Here is a 26,649-nt window from a genome sequence, read left to right on the forward strand (position 1 = left end):
ACTTCCTGCCATTCTTCTATCCATGCCAGTAGATTTCCTGTAACGCCATAGGATTTTATCTTGTTGAGCATCCTTATGTGTGACATCTTATCAAACGCCTTCTGAAGATCTAACTAAACGGCATCCACTGCCTCTCCTTTGTCCATGCTGCTTGTTGCTTCTTCAAAGAATTCTAACAGATTTATCAGGCAAAAGCTGCCTTTACAGAAACCATGCTGACTTTGACTTTTATCATTAGTCTCCAAATACCCTGAAACCTCATCCTTTATAATAGACTCCAGCACGTTCCCATCCACTGAGGATAGGTTAACTGGCCTATAATTTCCTCTCTTCTTAAAGAGAGGAGTAACATTTACAATTTTCCAGTCCTCCGGGACAATGCCAGAATCAAGTGATTCTTGAAAGATCACGACCAATACATCTGTTATCTCTTCAGCAACTGCTTTCAGGACTCTAGGGTATAGTCCATTTGGTCCAGGTGACTTATCCACCTTAAGATATTTGAGTTTGGCTTGCAATTTTTCCTTTGTAATAGCAATAGCACTCATTCCTGCTCCATGACACTCATGGACCTCTGCCATACAGCTAGTGTTTCCACAGCTAGTGTCTTCCACAGTGAAGACAGAAGCAAAGTACTTATTAATTTCATCTTCCATTTCTTTGTCCCCCCAGTACTACTCCACCAGCATCATTTTCCGGTGGTCCAATATTAACTCTCACTTCCCTTTTATTCTTTATATAACTGAAAAAAATCTAGTATACTGCTATATATTATTGGCTAGTTTGTCCTCAATTTTCATATTTTCCCTTCTTATAGCTTTTTTGTTGGATTTTAAAAACCTCCCAATCATCCAACTTCCCACTCACTTTTGCTACCTTAAATGCCCTTTCCTTGGTTTTCATGCAGTCCTTAACTTCCCTTGTCAGCCATGGTTGCCTACCCCTGCCATTTGAGAACAACTTCTTCTGCTGGACATATCTATCGTGTGCCTTATGAACTAGTCAAAGAAACCTCAGCCACCTCTGGTCTGCCATCATCCCCCCAGTATTCCCCTCCAATCTCCCTGGGTAAGCTCTTCTCTTATGCCTGTGTAATTCTCTTTATTCCATAGTGATACTGATACATGTGACTTGTGCTTCTCCTTCTCAAATTGCAGTATGAATTCAATCATATTATGATCACTGCTTCCTAAGGGTTCCTTTATGTTAAGCTCCCTAATAAAATCTGGCTTATTACACAACACCCAGTCTAAGACAGCCTTTCCCCAAGAAGGCTCAAGCACAAGCTGCTCTTAAAACCCATCTTGTGGGCATTCAACAAGTACCCTCTCTTGCGATCTGACACCAACTTGATTGTCTCAATCACCCTGCATATTGAAGTCAGCATTACAATTGTGTCATTATCCTTATTACAGGCGCTTTCCAGCTCCCTTTGCAATCTCAACCCCACATCTTGGTTACTATTTGGAAGCCTGTATATGAAATCCATAATGTTTTTTTTTACCCTTGCAGTTTCTTTACTCCACCCACAAAGATTCAAAATTATCTGACTCTATGTCACCTCTTCCTAAAGATGTAATTCCATCTCTTATCAACAGAGCCACACCACTGCCTATGCCTTCCTGCCTGTCCTTTTGATCCAAAGTATATCCTTTGATGTAAAGCTCCCAACTATGACCTTCTTTCAGCCACGACTCAGTGATGCCCACAACGTCATACCGGCCAATCTCTAATTGTGCCAGTGGTATACAGAAGAGCATCGCTGAATGCACAACATGTCAAACCTTTGTTACGTACCCCGTAACTGGGTCACTTACCAGCAAAGATAGAGAGGTCCGTTGAAGTCTGATGGTACTATTTTTAACAGTATTTATTGATAAAATACACAAAAATAATATCAATGCAAACATACAGATAATATACGTCATCAATACTAAATCTAAAAGTGCGGGTATAATAATAATAAGAAATAGCTCTATCGTTGTCTAAGGGATAATGTATTGTCCGATGGAAATATAAAAATCACTCAAGTTCATTCAAGCTGCAGCTTTTGGTTGGAGAGAGAGACGGATTAAAACTTGCCCATTCCTTTTATGATGTCAATCCTTCGAAGTGGCGTCGGTGGTGATTTCTTCCTTAGCTAAGCCGCATTCCGTGGTAGGGCCTCAATCCCGGGGCAACGGGAAAGGACACACGTGGGCCCTCCACCGGCTATTGCTATTAAACGCTGTCACGGAACTGCTAGCATTTCTCCTGGTGCGTGTGTGTGTCCAGGGGCTGTTCCCCAGACCCTCTTTTATCCTGACTCACAGGGTCTCAGATGTCAATCAGGGTGGAATGATGCCGAAGAAACCACAACCAAAGGAGTTGAATGACTTCAGACCTGTTGCCTTGACGTCGCACGTGATGAAGACCATGGAGCGGCTGATAATACAGAATCTGAGGCCACAAACCAGGCACGCCCAGGATCCTCTTCAGTTTGCGTATAAGGAGAAGGTGGGAGTGGAGGATGCTATCACGTATTTGCTGCACAAATCACTCTCTCACCTAGATGGGGTCAGTTGTGCTGTGAGGATTACATTCCTTGACTTCTCTAGTGCCTTTAACACCATCCAGCCCAAGATCTTAAGGCACAAACTAACGGAGATGGGAGTAGACTCTCACATGGTGGATTGGATAGTGGACTACTTGACAGATAGACCTCAGTATGTGCGGTTGGGAGACTGTAGGTCTGACACGGTGGTCAGCAGCACAGGAGCGCCGCAGGGAACCGTACTCTCTCCGGTCCTGTTCACCCTGTACACATCAGACTTCCAATATAACTCGGAGTCCTGCCATGTGCAGAAGTTCGCTGATGACATGGCGTAGTGGGGTGTGTCAGGAATGGACAGGAGGAGGAGTATAGGAAACTGATACAGGACTTTGTGATATGGTGCAACTCAAACTACCTGCGTCTCAATATCACCAAGACCAAGGAGATGGTGGTGGACTTTAGGAGATCTAGGCCTCATATGGAGCCAGTGATCATTAATGGAGAATGTGTGGAGCAGGTTAAGACCTACAAGTATCTGGGAGTACAGTTAGACGAGAAGCTAGACTGGACTGCCAACACAGATGCCTTGTGCAGGAAGGCACAGAGTCGACTGTACTTCCTAAGAAGGTTGGCATCATTCAATGTCTGTAGTGAGATGCTGAAGATGTTCTATAGGTTAGTTGTGGAGAGCGCCCTCTTCTTTGTGGTGGCATGTTGGGGAGGAAGCATTATGAAGAGGGACGCCTCACGTCTTAATAAGCTGGTAAGGAAGGCGGGCTCTGTCGTGGGCAAAGTACTGGAGAGTTTAACATCGGTAGCTGAGCGAAGGGCGCTGAGTAGGCTACGGTCAATTATGGATAACTCTGAACACCCTCTACATAGCACCATCCAGAGACAGAGAAGCAGTTTCAGCGACAGGTTACTATCGATGCAATGCTCCTCAGACAGGATGAAGAGGTCAATACTCCCCAATGCCATTAGGCTTTACAATTCTACTGCCAGGACTTAAGAACTTTTTAAAAAGCTATTATTAATGCTTTTTGAGATAGTGATTTAGATGCATATCATATTTTTTACTGAGTTAAGTATTGTATGTAATTAGTTTTGCTACAACAAGTGTATGGGACATTGGAAAAATGTTGAATTTCCCCATGGGGATGAATAAAATATCTATCTATCTATCTATCTATCCCCCCAACCAGCCCACATTGCCTGAGGGCTTTCCATGAAGTACAGTTCTCAACAGACAACCCCGTCTCCAAAAGACAATGACCTGTTCCGTGGCTTTGTATCTCGGAGGCCCAGGACACATTCCAAACATTGAGGAATCTGTGTATCTCTCTCTCACTTCCTGGGTCTCCTGACCTGACTTAATAGCGATCTTGCGATTTTCAAAAAGGAGGGGGCCACAGGCGTAACACCTTAAAGTGGATGGGCTACAGCAGCAGAAGACCATGAACATACACTCAGTGGCCACTTTATTAGTTCATGAGGTATATCTGCAAATTCTTGCAGTCTTAAGCAATTAATATTCTCAGCTGTGAAGCATCCAGGGAGGATGCTTTCTTTGGCACATCTGTAAAAATTTGAGAGGCAACCTGTCAGATTTTTATGGGAGTGATATGGAGACAGATAAGCTTGCAGTATTTAAAATACTCTTAGATAGCTTTTCAAAAACTCATCTTAGATAGGATGATAGAAAAATGGAGGGTTTTGTAGAAGGGAAGGGATAGATTAATCTTAGAGTAGACTTAATGTTGGCACAACATTGTGGACAGAAGGGCCCACACTATAATGTTCTATGCTCTAAATAGTTTGAGTTAATGTGCCATGAGGCTCAAGGGAAGTCTCTTTCCCCCTATTAGCAGATTCTTGAATGAACCTATCATTTACTGGAGATGGACTCTTGATCTCCCAGTCTATGTTGTTATGGCCCATGCACCTGATTGTCTGCCGGTACCACACTTTCTCTGTAACACTATATTGTGCCTTCTCTTTTCCTTTTATTACTTTGGTGTAATTACATATGGCGTGATCTGCCGGGTTGGCAGGCAAATTAAACCCTTTCACTATATCTTGGTAAATGTGACAATAATGAAGCAATACTGAATATTGAAACTCAGCCAGCTTTTTCTATCTCTTCCCAGCTGCAAGCAGAAATTGTACTTGGAGAAACTGCCAAACACCAGCATCATCATCCCATTCCACAACGAGGGATGGTCATCACTCCTGCGGACAGTGCACAGTGTGGTCAACCGCTCACCGGACCAGCTGGTGGCAGAAATAATTCTGGTGGATGATTTCAGCGACAGGGGTAAGTGAGACCAAGTGGCATTGTCCTGATTTTCTGCAGGACTTGCTGTGGTCCACTTTGTGGTATATTCTTGGCCTGCTGAACTTCTACTTGCAACGTGTGCTGTGTTTTTATGTATGTTGCCTTCAAGGATACCAAGAATGGAAAAATTCCCTCCATGTTCTAATGTGGACATTGAATGTTGCTTCTTAAATCTACTGACTTGAAGAGAATCGAATTTCGTGGCAAAATTTGGCTTGTATATTATCAGAGCAAGTTTTTTTTTAAGCATTTAGCAGAGGATGAATTTCTACCACTGTTTTCTGAAGAACTTATTCAAGTAATGGGTAATGCTACCTTGACGTAATTTGCTGTTCGCTTCAAATGCTGCATAACTATTATACCTGCTGGGGATTTTTATTGGCACAGTCAAGGGCAAATTCAGGTCACATTAGTCAAACTTTGGGATGCAGTGTCCAACTTTACTGAAGAATGCCATAGCAACCAGTATCCCTGGCCACTGTTGCTTTGTGGTTGTTTAAGTGCTTCATCATGGTCTATTTCTGTGTAATTTACTGTAATAGCGGCTTAGAATTGCCTGAGTAGAGGCTTCTCAGGGGAGGTTACTGAGTAATTCAACTTTGTTGTCTCTCCTTTCAGCTCCAAGTATAAACCGTGCTGCAGGGACTGGGAGTGTGAGATGATGCTGAGGGAGTAATATTGTGACCACTCTGGACCTCGGGGAATGAGGGTTCAGTTCGTGTTACAACCAGTCTGAAGGACTGAAAACATGTCTGAGAAGCAGTGAATGTAAGAAAAGGATAGACAAATGGAGCTGAAAGTCAGAGGCTTAAAAAAAATAATGGAAATAATCAACATTGCAGCCAGTATCTGCAGAGAGAGAAACAGAGTTAACGCTACAGATCGATGGCCTTTTCTCGGAAAGGAAGAAGAAGAAGAGACAAAGAAAAGCTAAAACCCTCTTCAGAAATGGTACACATGCAGGCAGCATGATTCTAAATGGGAGGGAACTAGAGACAGGGGCAGTGAAAGCAATCTTGGATTCAGTCAGGGGTTCACAGAAAAGATGATTTAGGGCCCATCTTGGAAATTAATACAGGTGAGGAGAAATGGGTGGGAGCTCTAGACCAGTGACCTGTGTTATTGTGTCTTGCTTCACACTATGAGAATGAAAGGAGTTGTTAGCATTGTACCTTAAGTAGTGGTTGCTTTGGGACAAAATGATTTCACCCTCCTATGGTTTCTAGATTCTATTAGTTCATCCATTTCCCCTTTTATACAAGGTCTCACTGAAAGTGAAAACTACTCTTTTGCATTTATTTTGCTGTGGTTCGCCCTTGGGATTTGAGTTTGAATGACAAGAGTGTTCATTTAATTTAAATAATATAGAGGAACATCAGCCATTAGTAAGCCCCTCACCCATACTGGGGAATAGGCCGCTGACGGCAGTTCACCAGAGTCCTCTGTCCTGGGCCAGTCTTTCAAGTTATCCCCAGGTATAGCCCATCAAAGATCCTTCCTCTACCGGGGGATGAGGTCTTTGGAGCTTCGGTAGGCATTTCTGCAGCTCTGGGTTTTTACAGATGATGTTGCTATCCCAATGCCCAACTCTCCTCCTTTTGCAGCTGGGCTTGCGACCATCCATGGCAGAATTAATGTAGAGAAAAAGTAAGGTGTAAGACAAGCTGAGACATGAGAACATACTTGTGAATGTTTCTCAAGCATCTGAACCATTGCTAATGCTATGATAATTTGGTAGCTTGGTGATACTTTGGCAAAGATTTGCCTGTGGACCTTGAGTCCTGCAATTAACAATTTATAATGTGCCTATCTGCCTGTTTAAATTTTCCGTTTAATGCATAAAGTTTGAGATGGGGCATTTCTTTATTTAATGTACAGTGGATCTCTGGCACTTGCTCTCTCAGCAGCAGAAGCTGAGAGGTCCAAACAGAATTCTGAATCCTGTACTGATAAATCTTTCTACTTATGTGTGTTATGAGATAAAAATGTGTTACTAGAACTTCTGGTACATTTTCTTGTTCCTATGTACTTGTTACATCCTCAATTATTGTATCTTACAGAGACCTTCAGTCTCACAGGCAAATTTAAGTGACTCATCTGAAAGGAAAGAACACAGATGAGCCAGAAATATCTTTGCTTTGGGTTATCCATTCAAGGTGATGGAAGATCAGTTCTCCTTACTTGTGTATCACAAGAGTGACTGAGACTTTTGCACAGACTTGTTGTATTTGTCAATATGAAGTGGAGAGCAAGTTTGTAAATCTGGCAGGAGAAAGGATGGCAAAGGTGGGGTGTGGGTGCAGACACACCCTGCCCTGTGGCACCAAGCAAGGTCAGTTGAATCCAAACAGTTGGTTTATTGATTATTACAGAATTTCTCTCTGGTGCTTCCAGCTCTTGTCCCTCTCCCTTCCCCTTTTCCCAACCAACCCTCTCCCTGCCCCCTTCCTACTTTCTGTCCACAATAGAGACCCATATCAAAATCTAGTTTATCATCACTCACATATGTCAGGAAATTTGTTTTTTGTGTGTAACAGCTGTACAGTGCAGTACATAAAATTACAACAGTACTATGCAAAATTCTTAGGTGCCCTAGCTATGTGTATGTGCCCAAGACTTGTGCACAGTACTGTAGATGCTAAAACAAACTCGAAGGTGATTTACAGAAGCTTTACCAAACTATTTGTTCATGAGTGGTGTGAAATGTTTTTTTTATAACTGGTGTGTCTGAAGTAAAGGAAAGGGAAGAAGTGGTTAGGAAAGACATACCAGAGCAACACACACAACATGCTGGAGGAACTCAGCAGGATCTATGGAAGGGAATAAACAGTCAATGTTTCAGACTGAAAATCTTCAATATGACCAAAAAGGAGGTGGGAAAGATACCAGAATAACAAAGTGGAGGGAGAGGAAGGAGTACAAGCTGGTTGGTGAAGCCAGCTGAGAAGCGAGATGGATGGATGGGAGAGGGGAGATGAAATAAGAAGCTGGGAGGAGATGGATGGAAAAGGGAAAGTGCTGAAGAAGAAGGGATCTGATGGAAGTAGACTAGGGGAGCAAGGAAAGGAGGAAGAGTACCAGAGGGAGGTGCGAGTCTGGGTGAGAACATGGTCAGAGAGTTGGAAAGCAGAGCTTGGGACACAGCTGTGCAAGGCAAGAGTAAAGCGACAGTAGTTGGGGTTACCAGGAAGCCACAATGAGACAAACACAAATATCTCAAATGGTCGCAAGGCTGAAGTAGGAAGGGCGAAGGCAAAGGAGGAATTCCAAAATTAGAACTGGAAATCAGAAGTTAAGATTTCCAGATTTCAACATTTAAGTTTGGATAGGTACATGAATAGGATGGGTATTGAGGGCTATGGTCCAGGTGTGCACGTCAATGGGACTAGATAGAATGACAGTTCAACATGGCCTAGATGGGCCAAAGAACCTGTTTATGTGCTGTAGGTCTCTACGGCCACAGGATATTGCCTAGCTGGACATCAAATAAGATTCAGTGTGCACGATGGAGGAGCAGTCCAACCTCAGTGTAAGGTAGCTTGATCTGAATTCACAACATCAATCCATTGGAACCTGGAGTGCCCAAGGCAAATTGCTAAGCTGCTGCACAAGTATAAGCATCAAAAGAGCAATGTTCCTCATTTGGGAGGAAGCTCGATGCCACCATGTAAAGTGCACCACTCAATCTCCCCGATGCTACTTCAATTTTCCAGTTAATTAACTTAGTCCAAGCAATGGATTTCCTGGAGCTGGTTTTCTGACCTGGTGGATAATGCAATCAAATCTCATGTGTGGCTGAGGAAAATTCTCATTTGTAGAAGACATAATTGAGTGCAAAATCTTCAATGAGATTTCTTCAGTCTCTCGTCCGCAGGGCATCGGCAATGAGGGACAGTTCCATCGTTTCCTTCCTTGCTGTCCTAACACCACCAGCACGTCTACTGCAATAGTTTTGATGATCTTGCCCAGGGGCATGTTGAATATGCAGGGTTAATCGCCAGAATATGTGGGTGAGTCACAAACAAGGGGACCTGACTACAAGATAGGAGTCATTTAAAACTTGGGTGTTTTAACATCTCTTGGAGACTAGCGAATCTCTGAAATTCTCAACCCCTACTGCTTCTAGTGTCCAGATTATGAGAGAACTAAGGATGTGGGGATGGACTCTCTGTGGACTTCAGTTCCAAACGTTCTTTGCTTGCATTTATTGTTTCCATGATGTGTTTTTCTGCACATTGGGTGTGTGATGGTCTTTTTTATGGGTTCTTTTGAGTTTTGTTTCCTGGCTTCCTGTTAGGAGCTGAATCTCAATGTGTATAATATATATGTATTTTGATAATTAATATACTTTGTACTTCTTGAACTTTGAGATGTTTGTAGTGGAGATAGATATTTGAGAAATTGAGGGTACTGGGGATTGGCATGATTGATACCAGCAAGGGTCAGCTGTGATTATACTGAACGGTGGAGCGGACTGACCTGAGAGGCCAGGCACCTAGTCCTGATGTGTATTTCCTCTGTAGGCGTTGCCTGACATGCTGAATTCCTCCAGCATTTTGTGTGAGTTGCTCAAAAGTCCCCTCATCTCCAGAACCTCTTGTGTTTATATGGAGCCTAGTCCTGCTATTTTCTTGTGTTCTGGTGATCACACACCAAATACTCAGCAGTCAGGCAACATCTGCGGAAGGGAAACCAAGCTAACATCTCAGGTTGAAGAGCCTCGATCAGAAGGACCTTTGACCTACTCAATCCCCTTCTATGAAGCTTCCTGACCCGCTGAGTGCTTCCAGCTTATCTCTCACTGTTCCAGCATCTTTTTTTTTGTTGTATGGAAGTAAGAGATCTAAACTTTATACTGGTGATAGATCAAAAATATTGCTTGAAGGTATCTTAATCTTAGCCATTTATAGGAAGCCAAGGGAAGCCATGGGTGCTCTGCAGAGCAGTATTACTTGTTCATGTGTAAACAAATTAGACTTACTGCCCTGCAAATGTCCTCCCGTGGTAGAACAAACTATCCACAGAATGCTGAAGTGTTAATTAGAGCAGTTCACAAAACAAATATTAAAAGCGAAATAGGACAACACACAACCTCTGGCTATACTTTAATCTTTCACAGGTCACCTTCCCAATATCTATTAAAGAATGCCTTACATGATGGAATTGCAAAAAAATCTGTTTATTAAGCAACAGAAAGAGTAATTGAAGATTCTGACAACAAGTTTCACCCTCAAGGCTTTGACTTTAAATGACATTAATTTATAATTAATTTGAAAATCCTAATTAAACCCATGTTGCTGCTTAATATTTAATTAATGCATCTCTAGGTATTGCTAAGAAGGTTTAATGTTTAATCCTTATTCAAATGTCAATTTTTACTTCTTTTCCTCCCAGTGATCTCAGCTGGTGATGAGAGTATTTATTGTTAGCAAGGCCAGCACTTACTGGTGATCCACAGTTGCTCAAGGTAGTTGTGATGGTATTGAGTTCACTCTTTTCAAACCCAAAGCTCAAAAGATTTTAGTCTTATCTGATATAGGTATCTAAGAGTACCCTCATCAAAGCGAGGTTATAGTATATCCACCTACTCCTCAAAGTCCAGTTAACTTCCCTGTCTAGTCTTTGTGGTGAGGTCCAGCTGCCAATACCCAATGCTTCCCTACCAGGCAAGAGATTCTTCCAGCTAAAGAAGTAGTTTAAACAGTTTATTTTATTTTTAATTAAACACACTTAAATGTAGACATATAGTTTTCAGCATTCATTGAGCACACACAGATAATTTCAGATCTATAAAAGATTTCTGAATTCCAACAACAACCAGGGCCATGGAAGTGAGTATTCATCACATAGCAACACACATAAAATGCTGGAGGAACTCAGCAGGACAGGCAGCATCTATGGAAAAAGAACAGTCGATGTTTTGGGCTGAGACCTTTTGGCAGGACCCGGTCAGGGTTAGGGTTAGGGTCCAGCATTTTGTGTGTGTTGCTTGGATTTCCAGCATTTGCAGATTTTCTCTTGTTTGTGATTTATGGCATAGTGTACTTTTATTTTGAACTGTTGCACTCTATTTGGTGAAGTTACTCTCATGGTGCTTTTAAGGTAAAGAATTCCAGGAATTAGTCCCAGCAAGATTGAAGGAAAGGAAAGAAAACTTATTTCCATGTCAGGATTTTGAATGAAACAGGTGATTTGAACCTAAAACTAGTGTAATGCAGAGTGCTCTGTAAACACTGTCCACATACACATTCTTATATAAGGTATACACACACACACACACACACACACACACACACACACACACACACACACACACACACACACACACACACACACACACACACACACACACACACACACACACACACACACACACACACACACACACACACACACACACACACACAGTCATTATACTGAACGTGCCAACTTCACTGTCTTTCCCAATATATTCTTTTAATGAATCCCAAAGTGTTGGCTTTATGGTGCTTTCCCGACATGCACAGTGGAATATCCCATTTCTTACTATTGGGGCTGTGTAAGTGTGTATATATTGTTTGTATGCTTGTGGTGAACTAGAAATACCTGTCAGACTGCTCCTGTGGCTCCTCCCACAGACCCTGCTGACTGCCCCTGTGGCTCCTCCCACAGACCCCTGTATAAAGGCGACTGTGGTCTGCTGCTCTCCCTCATTTTCCCAGGATGTAGTGTTGTTCTTCAGTCAATAAAAGCCGATATCTCACTTCCTAAGTCTCAGCGTGAGTTATTGATGGTGCATCAATGCTGTAGATAAGGTAGATACTTTATTTTGTAATATGATTTTAACTACATTCTGGGGTGTATCATATTCTGATTCATGTGTAGTCTTAAGGTAACTTTATGGGCAACTGAAGATGGTCTGTCCTGCTGCCTAAGAGAATGGGTGGTTGCTCTCCACAGAGGAGAGAGAGAGTTCAGGGCTGCTAGAAGTTCACACTGGACAAAATATGGAACTGTTGTGGTGTTTTCTGTTAGATATCTTTTTGTAAATATTGGCAGGTTTTGTTTTTTGCTATTTTTGCTGTTTCTTAAAGCTTGATTTTTCGATGAACTGAATAAACACCCTTGTATAAAAGTGCTGAGCGATTCCAGCCATCTTTTCTTTGGTAATAACCCACATATTGTAGCAAAAATGGGAATGGGAATGCGTCATTTCACCCCTCTCAGCTGCTCAATGAGATTAAAGCAGATTCAGTCATGGCCTCAGAGCTACACCTCTGTCTTCCCAGCAACACACACAAAATTCTGGAGGAACTCAAAAGGTCAGGCAGCATCTATGGAGGGAAATAAACAGTCAAATAAACACTCTTCAACTTCCTCTTCTCAGAATGCAGCATATTGACTCCCTTCAACCCACATAAAATCACGGAAGAACTCAGGATTGTATGAAGGGTCTCGGCCCAAACTGTCAACTGTTTATTCATCTCCACAGATGCTGCCTGACCTGCTGAGTTCCTTCAGCATTTTGTGTGTGTGTTGCTGTGGGTTTTCAGTGCCTACTGAAAGACTAATTGATAAAAGAATCTCAAAGTCCGTTGTAATGCAAGGCGATTGAAGTGGTCATAGTGTTGCTATACTGAGGTAGCGATTAGAGTTATGAAGGTTGGTTCAGCTGTAAAGAGTAGTGGAGTCTGCCCAAGACATCATGGCTACAGCCTACACCTTCAAATCGCCAAACTGGACTATGTTGCAACCAGCCAGGACACTTTCAACAGGGATGTCCGTAGAAATGTACTTACTTATTTATTTTGAGATACAATGCAGAGCAGGCCAGCGACCCACCTACTTTAACACTAGCCTAATCGAGGACAATTTACAATGATCAATTAACCTACTAACCAGTACATCATTCAACTGTGGAAGTAAACCGGAGCAGCTGGAGGAATCTCTCACGGCTACGGGGAGAACGTACAAACTCCTTACAGATGGTGCCAGAATTGAGAACGAATCTCTCGAACACCCAGAGATATAATAACATGGTGCTCCAACATGGCCACATACCACACCTTCGAAATACTCTACCAAATCATGATGTAACCGGTCAGGGTACATTCAGCAATAGATTTGCAGGACTTTGTTGGAGGGTTCAGTGACATACCAAATTTCCTTAACCTTCTAAGAAAGTAAAGACAATATTTACCTATTATGTTAATATTTACCTATGTGTAGGATCCAGGACTGGTCACATGATAGGGGTTGTACTGAGTGGTTTGTATCTATGGAGAGGAATATGCAGTTGATGATTCGGGCTGAGACCCTTCATACAATCCTGAGTTCTTTCAGCATTGTGTATGGGTTGCAGAGAATAGATAGGCTGCATTCAGAGAAGAGGAAGTTGAAGACTGTTTATTCGACGGTTCATTTCCGTCTGCAGATGCTGCCTGACCTGCTGAGTTCCTCCAGAATTTTGTGTGTGTTGCTGGGAAGACAGAGGTGCAGCTCTGAGGCCATAACTGAACCTGCTTTGATCTCGTTGAGCAGTTCGGAGGGTTGAAATGATGCATTCCCATTCCCATGCCTTCAGTTCAGAGAGTAATTCAGAATTAACTATATCGTCATGAGTCGAGCAAAGGTGATATATTACAAAGAATCACAAGTGAACTGGGTATTCTTAAATAATCAATCAAATTATTTTTCCCATTACTCTTAACATTTTATTAATTCCAGCTTATTTAATTCATTGTATTTTAAATTCCTAGTCACCATGGTGGGAATTGAACTCGTGTCTGTGGATCATTAGTTCAGGCCCTTGGATCATTGATCCAGTGACATCGCACATGACATCACAATGTAGGTATCTATGGCAACTAGACCAAGAATTTTTTTAAAAACCTTCATGTTCCACTAAGTAAATAAAAAGGCACCATGGCACAAAGTGAATAAGAATTTTAATAAGAGATAACTTAAATACATCAAAGAGAAACTAGCCCAGCTGGTGACACAGTCCGGTGCACAGTAGTCAGTGCTCAGATGACATGGTGAGGCAAAGACTAATGCAATTGCTTCATGCTCGTCAGTCTGCTCCCTGCGGTGCTCAAAGAGCGATTTAAATGAGCCTTAAAGAATCATTCTTTCGGTTCTCCTTCATTGTGACATTTAGGAGGCAGCACTGGCGCTGGAGAGTAATGGTGTTGTTCAATGCATTTATTAGGTGTGCGAGAGTGTCATAGAGGTCGCTTCCCAGGGCAGCACTTCACAACAGGCAGCTTTCTCGGCCTTGCCCTGCAGGTCCTGTGTGGAAGGTGACTTCTTTTACAGACGCTTGTGGCGACCAGTGCCCATTATATTCTCTTGTCTTTCAACAACAGTTTTGATTCTAGGCTACATAAGGAATAGAACTAAATCTAATCTGAATAAGTAATGGAGTCATACTGCATTTATAACCTTTGGCTCATAGTATCCGGGCCAACCATTATACTTAGCTACACTCAGTGGCCACTTTATTAGGTACCCCTGTTTGTTAATCTAATCAGCCAATCATGTGGCAGCAACTCAATGCATAAATACATGCAAGCATGTTCAAGGGGTTCAGTTGTTGTTCAGACCAAATATTAGAATGAGGAAGATGATCTAAGTGACTTTGACTGTGGAATGTTTGTTGGTGCCAGAGGGGGTGGTTTGAGTATCTCTGAAACTGCTGATCTCCTGGTATTTTCTTGCATGACAGTTTCTAGAGTTTAAAGAGAACTGTGTGAAAATCATTAAAACATCTAGTGAGCAGCAGTTCTGTGGGCGAATAGACCTTGCTAATGTCAGAGGAAAATGGCCAGAGTGGTTTAAGCTGACAGAAATGCAACAATAACTCAAATAACCATGTGTTACAACGGTGCTGTGCAGAAGAGCATCTCTGAATGCACAACAGACAAAACCTTGAAGTGGATGGGCTACAACAGCAGAAGACCATGAATATACACTTAGTGGCCTCTTCATTATGTACAGGAGGTAGCTAATAAAGTGGCCAATGAGTGTACACTAATCCCATGTACCAGCTGTTACTCAGCAGCCTTCCAGGCCTTGAGGATTCAAATGGTTTTGTTTGGATACTTTTGACATACTGTGAAAGTCTCCACCTCAGGCAGCATCATCCAACTTGAACCACTGACAATTCCTCTCCCCCAAAGGTTCTGTTTGACCAGTTTGTTTGTTGATCCAGATTCTGCAGACTTATGTGTATCCACCTTCCAAATCTCCCTTTGGGGAAAAAATAAAATACTGTGATCCTCTCTAAATATCCTACCTCCCACATTAATCCTATTCCCTCTTGTTTCAGGTCTACTCCCCACCAAGGGAGAAGAGGCTTCTATCTAGTCTATCTATCCCCCTCACTATTTTTATATCCCTATCAAGTCACCCCTCAGCCATTCCAAGGAAAACATCTCCAGTCTATTCTTACAACTGATATGCTTCAACCCAGGCAGCAACCTGATAATGCAATCCCCATTGAGTGCAATGAGATCCTTCCTGGGGTGTGACCAGAACTACACACGATATTCCAGCTGTGGCCAAAGCAGCACTTTATGGAAGTTTGAATAAAACAAGTATTACGGCACCACTTCTAGAGGATGTGACTATTTTCTGGGTAATTTGATGGTGTATTTAAACTTCAGCCATAGAGTGGTTACCTGATGCCCCGTTTGGCCTGCAACATGTGCAGTTCCCAAATTTGTCATTCCCAATTTTTGTCCAAAGCTGTGAACGTCAGCCACAGAATGGAGAAGTTTCCCCACCACTATATTGAAGAAAAGTAGAAAAAGAAGCATAGAACCATAGAACATTATGGCACAGAAACAGGCCTTTTGGCCCTTCTTGGCTGTGCCGAACCATTTTTCTGCCTAGTCCCACTGACCTGCACCTATGGAACCATGGAAGCATCCAGACTTAAATAGGCCTTTGGAAAGGGAAATAGAGAAACCAATATCACCTCCCAAAACTGGGTGGTTATGTCTGTTAAAACAGTCTGAGAAGACTTGTCAGCAGATCGATCAACCAAGAAGGATCACCTCACAAATCGAGGAACAGTTCAAAAGTACATTTCACTGAGTCCATTTTCTGTACTTCACTCCATTGAATGAGATTGTGTTTCTTGTTCCCCATTATTTTGCTGTATTCAGCACAGACGTTGTGGGTCGAACAGCCTGTTCCTATGCTGTACTGTTCTGTGTTCCACCAGTACCAGCATTAATTGCTGATTCCAAATTTCCCCAGTAGAGATAACTAAGACCCTCCGCAGCTGTGGATTTGAAGTACCGTACAGATGAAACCAAATAAAGAGGGAAGATTTCCTAACCTGAATGATACTAATAGACAGATGGGTTTTTACAGCAATGCACTAGTTCCATGGATACCATTCTATAGGATGGATTTATAGAACATAGATCATTACAGCACAGTACAAGCTCCTCGGCCCATGATATTTTGCTAATCTATTAACCTACTCTAAGATCAATCTAATCCTTCCCTGCTACGTAGCCCTCCACTTTTCTATCTTCCATGTGCCTCTCCAAGACTTCTTGTTACACGACACTGAAAGATTCATAGATTCGGCTCTGTAAGCCAGAAAGACACAAACTCCAATTATCTACTTAGAACTACAAAACTTCATTCATTTGGACAGAATAGCAAGCATTAAAACACTTACTAGGTGTACACGGGCCCCTCTTACTGCAGCACAGCTCACACTCGATCCACGGTGCCGTTCATGACCAGCCACATCAATGAAACCCCGAGAAACTATTCCCAAGCTTTCGACCGCTCTACTCCACTGATCTAAGTGCTGCAGTAAAGTGGGTCAATACAGTAACACCAGCTCAAACTACCAAACCACGGCCAGTCATCTCTAGTCACAATTCTTCTCAGATCCCATCCCTGACTTCATGTTCTGATGGTGGCATTACCAGAGTTTTGTAATCTCGCGGTTATATTGTTTCCCGTGGTCACCATATTGTATTCCCAGTCATAGTCTAAGCTCCTGCAGTCAGTTCATGTACATCCAAGGTCGCAGTGGTGGTGAAGACATTCGACAAGCACAAACACTAACAGTTTACAATGGTTTCTTAACTGTCCCTAATGTATTTGTCTCTACCACCACCCCTGGCAGAGCTTTCCATGAACCCACCACTCACTGTGTAAAGAACTTACCTCCAGCATCCCCCCCCCCCCACCCATGCTTTCTTCCAATCACCTTAAAATTATGCCCCCTTGTATTAGCCATTTACACCCTGGGGATGGCTGTCCACTTTATCTATGCCTCACATCATCTTCAAATTGCCTCTCATCCTCCTCCTCTCTGAGGAGAAAAGCCCCAGCCCACTCAGCCTTTCCTCACAAGACATGCCCGCTAATCCAGGCAACATCCTGGTAAATCCCCTCTGCGCCCACTCTGAAAACAAATCCAGATTTATTTAATTATAAAAAATTTACAGTACCTAGCAGCCATTATAAGACCAATCATATGGCTACTTGTCCAGTACATTGCCTCTCTGCAGAAGCTGTTCTAAGTTCTGGAGCCTTTTCTTTTTTTCAGAGTAAGGACTTCTTAGGGTGCTGCGGGATGGACTGGTGACCCCTAAAACTGTAGAGCTGTACCTGTCGCCATTTCAAATACCGGGCTTCTTAGTAATTAGAATGAGTCTTGCTGTGTTATTTTTAAAGCCGCCTTTGCAAGAATGTGGCACACCTGAACAACTGCAAAATCTGTAACGTCCTCACCTTTAAGACAGCGCTCCTAATTCAGCCACAATCAGAGGCGGTTTCATCTCCCATTTAAGCTGCATTATGCACTACCCTGTCAGAATTGTGCATTAGATTGCATATATTTATGCCACAAACTCCACATTTCAGAGTCTAATTGGATCCTGGCGCTGGCTTGAGGTGCGCTTCAGAACAGCTAATTTGACAGCTTTTCTACATTTGCAGACATTTTATAGCTAATAGCAACCAATTTTAATGGTTTCATTGTATGAATGAATGTCATTATTATGCTGTGGCCTGGTTTCTCTACTTAATAAGCATCCAGTGGCATTAAAATTATTACTGTTCTTGAAGAAGGTTAATCACGGGATGACAGTGCAACAGGTATTGCAAGTCACCACTGAGTTGTATTGCACATCAAGTCATTAGTTATGATTTATTTCTGTGCATATACAAAACAATACTGAGATGCCCTTATTAAAAAATGTGGTCTTTTCTGCAGTTCTTTCTTAGCTGTCACCCCAGGAGTTTCTGGGAGTCAGCTTTTGGAACAGCTTTAACAGATTAGTGAAGTAAGGCTGCTACTTTAACAGCCAGTTCCATTTAAAGCTATTGCTTTGTGGTGTCAGTATTTGCATGGGCCATTTGAACATTCCTGTCTGGCTGCACCATGGTCTGGTTCGGCAGTTTGAATGTGCACAAACAGAAGAAGCTGAAGAGAGGAGTGAACTCTGACCCACGCATCACGGGCACACCCCTCCCCACCATCGGTAGAAGGCAACGTCCACTATCCAAGATCCTGACCAACTGGACTCTGCTAATATCTTGCAGTGACCATTGGGCAGAAGGTGCAGAAGCCCTAAGTCCCTTAAGGTTCAAGAACAGCTACTTCGTGTATGTTTTGTAACTTAAAGTAATTCAAAGGAAGATATGAGAGTCCAGGAATACAAGTCTAATACACTCAAAAACTTCTATAGGTGGACCGTGGAGAGTATTCTGACAGGCTGCATCACTGTCTGGTATGGAGGGGCTACTGCACAGAACCGCTCCATCTTGGATACTAGCCTACAAAGTACCCAGGACAACTTCAAGGAGCGGTGTCTCAGAAAGGCAGCATCCATTATTAAGGGCCTCCAGCACCCAGGGCATGTCCTTTTCTCACTGTTACCATCAGGTAGGAGGTACAGAAGCCTGAAGGCACACGCTCAGCGATTCAGAAACAGCTTCTTCCCCTCTGCCATCCGATTCCTAAATAGACATTGAACCCGTGAAGACTACCTCACTTTTTTTTTGCATGATTTTTAATCTATTTTGTATGTTGTCATAGAATTATTTATTTATTATTATTATTTTATTTTATTTCTTCTGTATTATATATTGCATTGAACTGCTGCTGCTAAGTTAACAAATTTCACATCACATGCCAGTGATAATAAACCTGATTCTGATTCTCATTCTGAATTTTGGGTTTACTTTAAGTGACGCGTGCGCCTATCACGTGGTAATGAGATAACATATGCAATTCACATTTTTATATATATAACTTGTAATGAATTATTTAAACAAACAAAGAATGCTTAATCAACCTATATATACAACAGTACTCAAATATTACTTAGATAGTAAATGCAGAATCCTTCAACCATACTGTTCTTGAACCACATGGTAAAACCCCAGTCACCATAGCCTAGCACCTCTATGACCACATTGATCACTTTGAACTAAAAAGTATTGGGTTTTTTTGTTCTAAAAATCATTAGTAATTTATGTTTTTTTTAATGTTACTCATAGCATGCTATGTTTCTGGCATCCTGCAGTGAGTAAGTTTATCATTGCACCTGGGCATACGTGTAATTATACATGACTATAAACTCGACCTTTACCTTATGAATTTTTTTCAGATTGTGAGTTTTGTGAAGAGCCAAAAATATGTATTTTTTCTCCATCTGCTTCAACCTTGTGTTGCAAACTTGGTGCTTATTATAATGGGTGCTTTAAAATATAATCCGAATCATACTGCCCAGAAGCTGACCCTTTCACCCAAATGGGTGACCAACATCTGAGCTAGTCCCATTTGGCTGTGCTTGGCTCATATCCCTCTAAACTTTTCTCTCAGTGGACCTATCCAGGTGTATTTTAAACACTAATGTATGAACCTTAACCACTTCCTCTGGGCAGCTTAATCTATGTTCTGAACACATTCTGGGTGGAAAAAATTGCGCCCTTAAATCTCTCCCCTCTCATCTTAAACCTTTGCCCTCTAGATCTTGATCCCTCAACTGTGGAAAAAAATATTGTGTGTATTCACCCTATCTATCCCATTCATAAATTTATACACCTTATATCATCACCCCTTATTCTCCTATGTTCAAATGGAAAACGTATCCCAGCCTGCTCAGCACCTCTCTCCATCACTCAGTCTCTTGAGTCTTGGCGACATCGTTATAAATCTCTTCTGTACTCTGCAGCTTAATGGCATTGTGGTGAATTAAAGAATTGTATTTTTCTCCGTTTTTATCAATATTGCCGTGTGAAGAATACTTAGTATATTTAGTGAAGATTTCAGCTCTTTGAATGTGCAACAGAAACCATATGAAATAGGGTACCAGTTGATAACATTAATATATACGCGTCGTCATTTTGAAACTCCAAGTGGTACCTCATGAATACGATAGATTTTGAAATGTTGTGTTACTGCCTGAGCACAGGAAGAAGCTTGTCACTGTTTGAGATCAGCACTTTGACAATTAATAAGCATTCCACACTATGAAATTACACAAAGTGATCACTGTACTTAATAAAGTGGCCACTGAGTACACTTCTGTATGCTCATGGTCTTCTGCTGCTGTAGCCCAGCCACTTCAAGGTTTGACATATTGTCCTTACAGAGATGCTGTTCTGCACACCACTGTTGTTGTTCGAATTACTTTTGCCTTCCTGTCAGGCAAACCAGTCTGACCATTCACCTCTGACTTCTCCCAGTAACAAGGTGTTTTTGCTCACACAACTGCTGCTCACTGGATGTTTTGGTTTTCTCACCATTCTCTGTAAGCTCCAGAGAGTCCTGTGTGTAAAAATTCCTGGAGATCAGCTGAAACCATTCTGTCAAGCACCAACAATTAATCCGCCATCAAATTCACTCAGGTCACATTTCTTCCCCATTCTGATATTTGGTCTGAACAATAACTAAACCTCTTGACCATGTCTGTATACTTTTGTGCATTGAGTTGCTGCTCCATGATTGATTCAATATTTAACCATATAACAATTACAGCACGGAAACAGGCTATCTTGGCCCTTCTAGTCTGTGCCGAACGCTTACTCTCACCTAGTCCCTGCACTCAGCCCTTAACCCTCCATTCCTTTCCTGTCCATATACCCATCCAATTTTACTTTAAATGACAATATCGAACCTACCTCTACCACTTCTACTGGAAGCTCATTCCACATAGCTACCACTCTCTGAGTAAAGAAATTTCCCCTCGTGTTACCAATAAACTTTTGCCCCCTAACTCTCAACTCATGTCCTCTTGTTTGAATCTCCCCTACTCTCAATGGAAAAAGCCTATCAACGTCAACTCTATCTATCCCCCTCATAATTTTAAATACCTCTATCAAGTCCCCCCTCAACCTTCTACACTCTATAGAATAAAGACCTAACTTGTTCAACCTTTCTCTGTAACTTGGGTGCTGAAACCCAGGTAACATTCTAGTAATCTCTTCTGTACTCTCTCTATTTTGTTGTCATCTTTCTTATAATTCAGTGACCAGAACAGTACACAATACTCCAAATTTGGCCTCACCAATGCCTTGTACAATTTTAACATTACATCCCAACTCCTATACTCAATGCTCTGATTTATAAAGGCCAGTATACCAAAAGCTTTCTTCACCACCCTATCCACATGAGATTCCACCTTCAGGGAACTATGCGCCATTATTCCTAGATCACTCTGTTCTACTGCATTCTTCAAGGCCCTACCATTTACCATGTATGTCCTATTTTGATTATTCTCACCAAAATGTAGCACCTCACACTTAGCAGCATTAAACTCCATCTGCCATCTTTTAGACCACTCTTTTAATTGGCCTAAATCTCTTTGCAACCTTTGAAAATCTACTTCATTATCCACAATGCCACCTATCTTAGTATCATCTGCATACTTACTAATCCAATTTACTACTCCATCATCCAGATCATTAATGTATATGACAAACAACTTTGGACCCAGTACAGATCCCTGAGGCACACCACTAATCATCGGCCTCCAACCTGACAGTTATCCACCACTACTCTCTGGCATCTCCCATCCAGCCACTGTTGAATTCATTTTACTACTTCAACATTAACACCTAAAGATTGAACCTTCCTAACTAACCTTCCATGTGGAACCTTGTCAAAGGCCTTACTGAAGTCCATATAGGCAACATCCACTGCTTTACCCTCATCAACTTTCCTAGTAACCTCTTCAAAAAATTCAATAAGATTTGTCAAACATGACCTTCCACACACAAATCCATGTTGACTGTTCCTTATCAGACATTGTCTATCCAGATAATTATATATACCATCTCTAAGAATACTTTCCATTAATTTACCCACCACTGACATCAAACTTACAGGCCTATAATTGCTGGGTTTACTCTTAGAACCTTTTTTAAACAATGGAACAACATGAGCAATACACCAATCCTCCGGCACCATCCCCATTTCTAATGATATTTGAAGTATTTCTGTCAGAGCCCCTGCTATTTCTACACTAACTTCCCTCAAGGTCCTAGGGAATATCCTGTCAGGACCCAGAGATATATACACTTTTATATTCCTTAGAAGTGCCAGCATAATTGGCTACAGTCAATTATGGATAACTCTGAACATCCTCTACATAGCACCATCCAGAGACAGAGAAGCATTTTCAGCGACAGGTTACTATCGATGCAATGCTCCTCAGACAGGATGAAGAGGTCAATACTCCCCAATGCCATTAGGCTTTACAATTCTACCGCCAGGACTTAAGAACTTTTTAAAAGCTATTATTAATGCTTTTTGAGATAGTGATTTAGATGCATATCATATTTTTTTACTGAGTTAAGTATTGTATGTAATTAGTTTTGCTACAACAAGTGTATGGGACATTGGAAAAAAAGTTGAATTTCCCCGTGGGGATGAATAAAGTATCTATCTATCTATCTATCTATCTATCTTCCTCCTCTTTAATCGTCATAGTTACCTTAACTTCCCTATTTGTTTCCCTTACCTTACACAATTCAATATCCTTCTCCTTAGTGAATACTGAAGAAAAGAAATTGTTCAAAATCTCCCCCATCTCTTTTGGCTCCACACATAGCTGTCCACTCTGATTCTCTAAGGAACCAATTTTATCCCTCACTATCCTTTTGCTATTAATATAGCTTTAGAAACCCTTTGGATTTACTTTCACCTTACTTGCCAAAGCAACCTCATATCTTCTTTTAGCTTTTCTAATTTCTTTCTTAAGATTCTTTTTACATTCTTTATATTCTTTGAGCTCCTCATTTACTCCATGCTGCCTATATTTATTGTAGATCTCTCTCTTTTTCCGAACCAATTTTCCAATATCCCTTGAAAACCATGGCTCTCTCAAACTTTTAACCTTTCCGTTCAACCTAACAGGAACATAAAGATTCTGTACCCTCAAAATTTCTCTGTTAAATGAACTGGTTATTTGTTAAATAAACAAAGGAGCAGAAGTCAGCCATTCAGCCCATCGAGTCTTCTCTGCCACTTCATCATGAGCTGATCCAATCTCCCCTTTCGTCCCATTCCCCTGCCTTCTCACCATAACTTTTGATGCCCTGCCTACTGAGATACCTATCAATCTCTGCCTTAAATACACCCAATGACTTAGCCTCCACTGCTGCCCATCACAACAAATTCCACAGATTCACCACCCTCTGGCTAAAAAAATTTCTTCACATCTCTGTTCTGAAGGGGCACTCTGCAATCCTCAAGTCATGTCCTCTCATACTAGATCCCCCACCATGGGAAACAACTTTGCCACATCCACTCTGTCCATGCCTTTCAACATTCAAAATGTTTCTATGAGGTCCTCCCCACCTCCCCACCTCCCCATTCTTCTAAACTCCAAGGAGTAGAGTCCAAGAGCGGTCAAATGTTCCTCATATGTTAACCCTCTCATTCCTGGAATCATTCTAGTGAATCTTCTCTGAACCCTCTCCAATGTCAGCACATCCTTTCTTAAATAAGGAGCCCAAAACTGCACACAGTATTCCAAGTGAGGTCTTACCAGCGCCTTATAGAGCCTCAACATCACATCCCTGCTCCTATACTTTATTCGTCTAGAAATGAATGGCAACATTGCATTCGCCTTCTTCACCACCGACTCAACCTGGAGGTTAACCTTAAGGGTATCCTGCACGAGGACTCCCAAATCCCGTTGCATCTCAGAACTTTGAATTCTCTCCCCATTTAAATAATAGTCTGCATGTTTATTTCTTCTACCAAAGTGCATGACCGTACACTTTCCAACATTATAATTCATTTGCCACTTCTTTGCCCATTCCCCCAATCTATCCAAGTCTCTCTGCAGACTCTCTGTTTCCTCAGCACTACCGGCCCCTCCACCTATCTTTGTATCATCAGCAAACTTAGCCACAATGCCATCTACTCCATAATCCAAATCATTGATATACAACGCATAACGAAGCATCCCCAACACGGACCCCTGAGGAACACCACTGGTAACCAGCAGCCAACCAGAATGGGATCCCTTTATTCCCACTCTCTGTTTCCTACCAATCAACCAACAGTCTATCCGCATATGTAACTTTCCCGTAATTCCATGGGCTCTTATCTTGTTTAGCAGCCTCATGTGCGACACCTTGTCAAAGGCCTTCTGAAAATCCAAATACACAACATCCACTGCATCTCCCTTATCTAGCCTACTTGTAATTTCCTCAAAAAATTGCACTAGGTTTGTCAGGCAGGATTTTCCTTTAAGGAAACCATGCTGAGTTCTGCCTATCTTGTCATATGCCTCCAGGTACTCCGTAACCTTATCCTTGACAATCGACTCCAACAACTTCCCAACCACCGATGTCAAGCTAACAGGTCTATAATTTCCTTTTTGCTTCCTTGCCCCCTTCTTAAATAGCGGAGTGACATTTGCAATCTTCCAGTCCTCCAGAACCAGGCTAGAATCTATCGACTTTTGAAAGATCATTGCTAATGCCTCCGCAATCTCCACTGCTACTTCCCTCAGAACACGAGGGTGCATTCCATCTGGTGCAGGAGGTTTATCTACCCTTCGACTATTCAGCTTCCTGAGTACTTTCTCTGTCGTAATTGTGACTGCGCATATTTCTCTTCCCTGACACCCTTGAATGTCCGGTATATTGCTGATGTCTTCCTCAGTGAAGACTGATGCAAAATACTCATTCAGTTCCTCCACCATCTCCTTATCTCCCATTACAATTTCTCCAGCATCATTTTCTGTTGGTCCTATATCTACTCTCACCTGTCTTTTACTCTTTATATACTTGAAAAAGCTTTTAGTATCCTCTTTGATATTATTTGCTAGCTTTCTTTCATAGTTCATCTTTTCTCTTTTAATGACCTTCTTAGTTTCCTTTTCTAAGCTTTTAAAAACTTCCCAATCCTCTGTCTTCCCATGAATTTTTGCTTCCTTGTATGCCCCCTGCTTTGCCTTTACTTTGGCTTTGACTTCTCTTGTCAGCCACGGTTGCATCCTTTAACCATTCGAAAATTTCTTCTTCTTAGGAATATATCTGTCTTGCACCTTGCTCACTTCTCACATAAACTCCAGCCACTGCTGCTCTGCCGTCCTTCCAAAGTGTCCCTTTCCAGTCAACCTTGGCCAGTTCCTCTCTCTTATACGATGGCATCTGAACACCCTTCAGCTCCTGTAGCTTCAGGGAAAATATCCCTTGGCAGAAATGTCCATCACAGACCTCAGACAGACAAAATGCATGACAGCTCCTCCTTCCCCGTCATCCTCAATATGGAGCATTCCTCCCCCCACCAGGGCTGTGTGCTGAGTCCACTGCTGTGCACTGGGCTCATACACATTTCCATGGCCAAATACCCGAGTAATCACATTGTCAAGTTTGCCAGTGACTGTAAGACTTAGGAGCAGGATTAGGCCATTCAGCCCATCAAGTCTGCTCTGCCATTCCAGAATGGCCGATGCTGGATCCTATTCAACCCCATTCACTTGCCTTCTCTTCAGATCCTTTGATGCTCTGACCGATGATCAACTTCTGCCTTAAATATGCCCATAGACTTGGCCTCCACCACAGTCTGTGGCAGTGCATTCCACAGATTCACCACTCTCTGGCTAAAAGGATTCCCCCTTACCTTCATTCTAAAAGGTCGCCCCTCAATTCTGAGGCTGTGTCCTCTAGTTCTGGATACCCCCACAATAGGAAACATACTCTCCACATCAACCCTATCTAGTTCTTTCAATATTTGGTAGGTTTCAATGAAATCCCCTCCCCCACCACATTCTTCTAAATTCCAGTGAGTACAGGCCCAGAGCTGCCAAATACTCCTCACATGTTAACCCCTTTATTCCCAGAATCATACTAGTGACCCTCCTCTGGACTCTCTCCAATGACAACATATCCTTTCTGAGATATGGGGCCCAAAACTGTTGACAGTACTCCAAGTGCAGCCTGACTAGTGGCTTATAAAGCCTCAGCATTATCTCCTTGCTTTTATGCTCTATTCTACTTGAAATAAATCCCAACATTGCAATTGCCACCTTTACCACAGACTCAACCTGTAAATTAACCTTCTGGAGTCTTGCATGAGGACTCCTAAGTCCCTCTGCACCTCTGATGTTGAACCTTCTCCACATTTAGATAATTGTATGTCCCATTGTTCCTTTTACCAAAATGCATTATTAAACACTTCCTAGCACCATATTCCATCTGCCACTTTTTTGCCCATTCTTCTAATTTTTCTGTCCAGCTGTGATTGCATTGCTTCCTCAGCACTACCTACCCCTCCGCCTATCTTCGTACCATCCGC

The 26,649-nt window shown here is 42.0% G+C and overlaps 1 protein-coding gene across 5 annotated transcripts in view; it reads left to right on the forward strand.

Moving 5' to 3' along the window:
- galntl6 (polypeptide N-acetylgalactosaminyltransferase like 6) overlaps positions 1 to 26,649 on the forward strand; it is a 1,226,984-nt gene that overhangs the window by 602,906 nt on the left and 597,429 nt on the right. For all 5 annotated transcript variants that reach the window (XM_073047999.1, XM_073047997.1, XM_073047996.1 and 2 more), the window contains exon 5: positions 4,681 to 4,847. In XM_073047999.1, the coding sequence (XP_072904100.1) occupies positions 4,681 to 4,847 (167 nt within the window). The remainder of the gene's footprint in view (positions 1 to 4,680; positions 4,848 to 26,649) is intronic.

Source organism: Hemitrygon akajei, chromosome 6 (assembly GCF_048418815.1).
Source record: "Hemitrygon akajei chromosome 6, sHemAka1.3, whole genome shotgun sequence".
Classification (NCBI taxonomy): Eukaryota; Metazoa; Chordata; class Chondrichthyes; order Myliobatiformes; family Dasyatidae; genus Hemitrygon; species Hemitrygon akajei.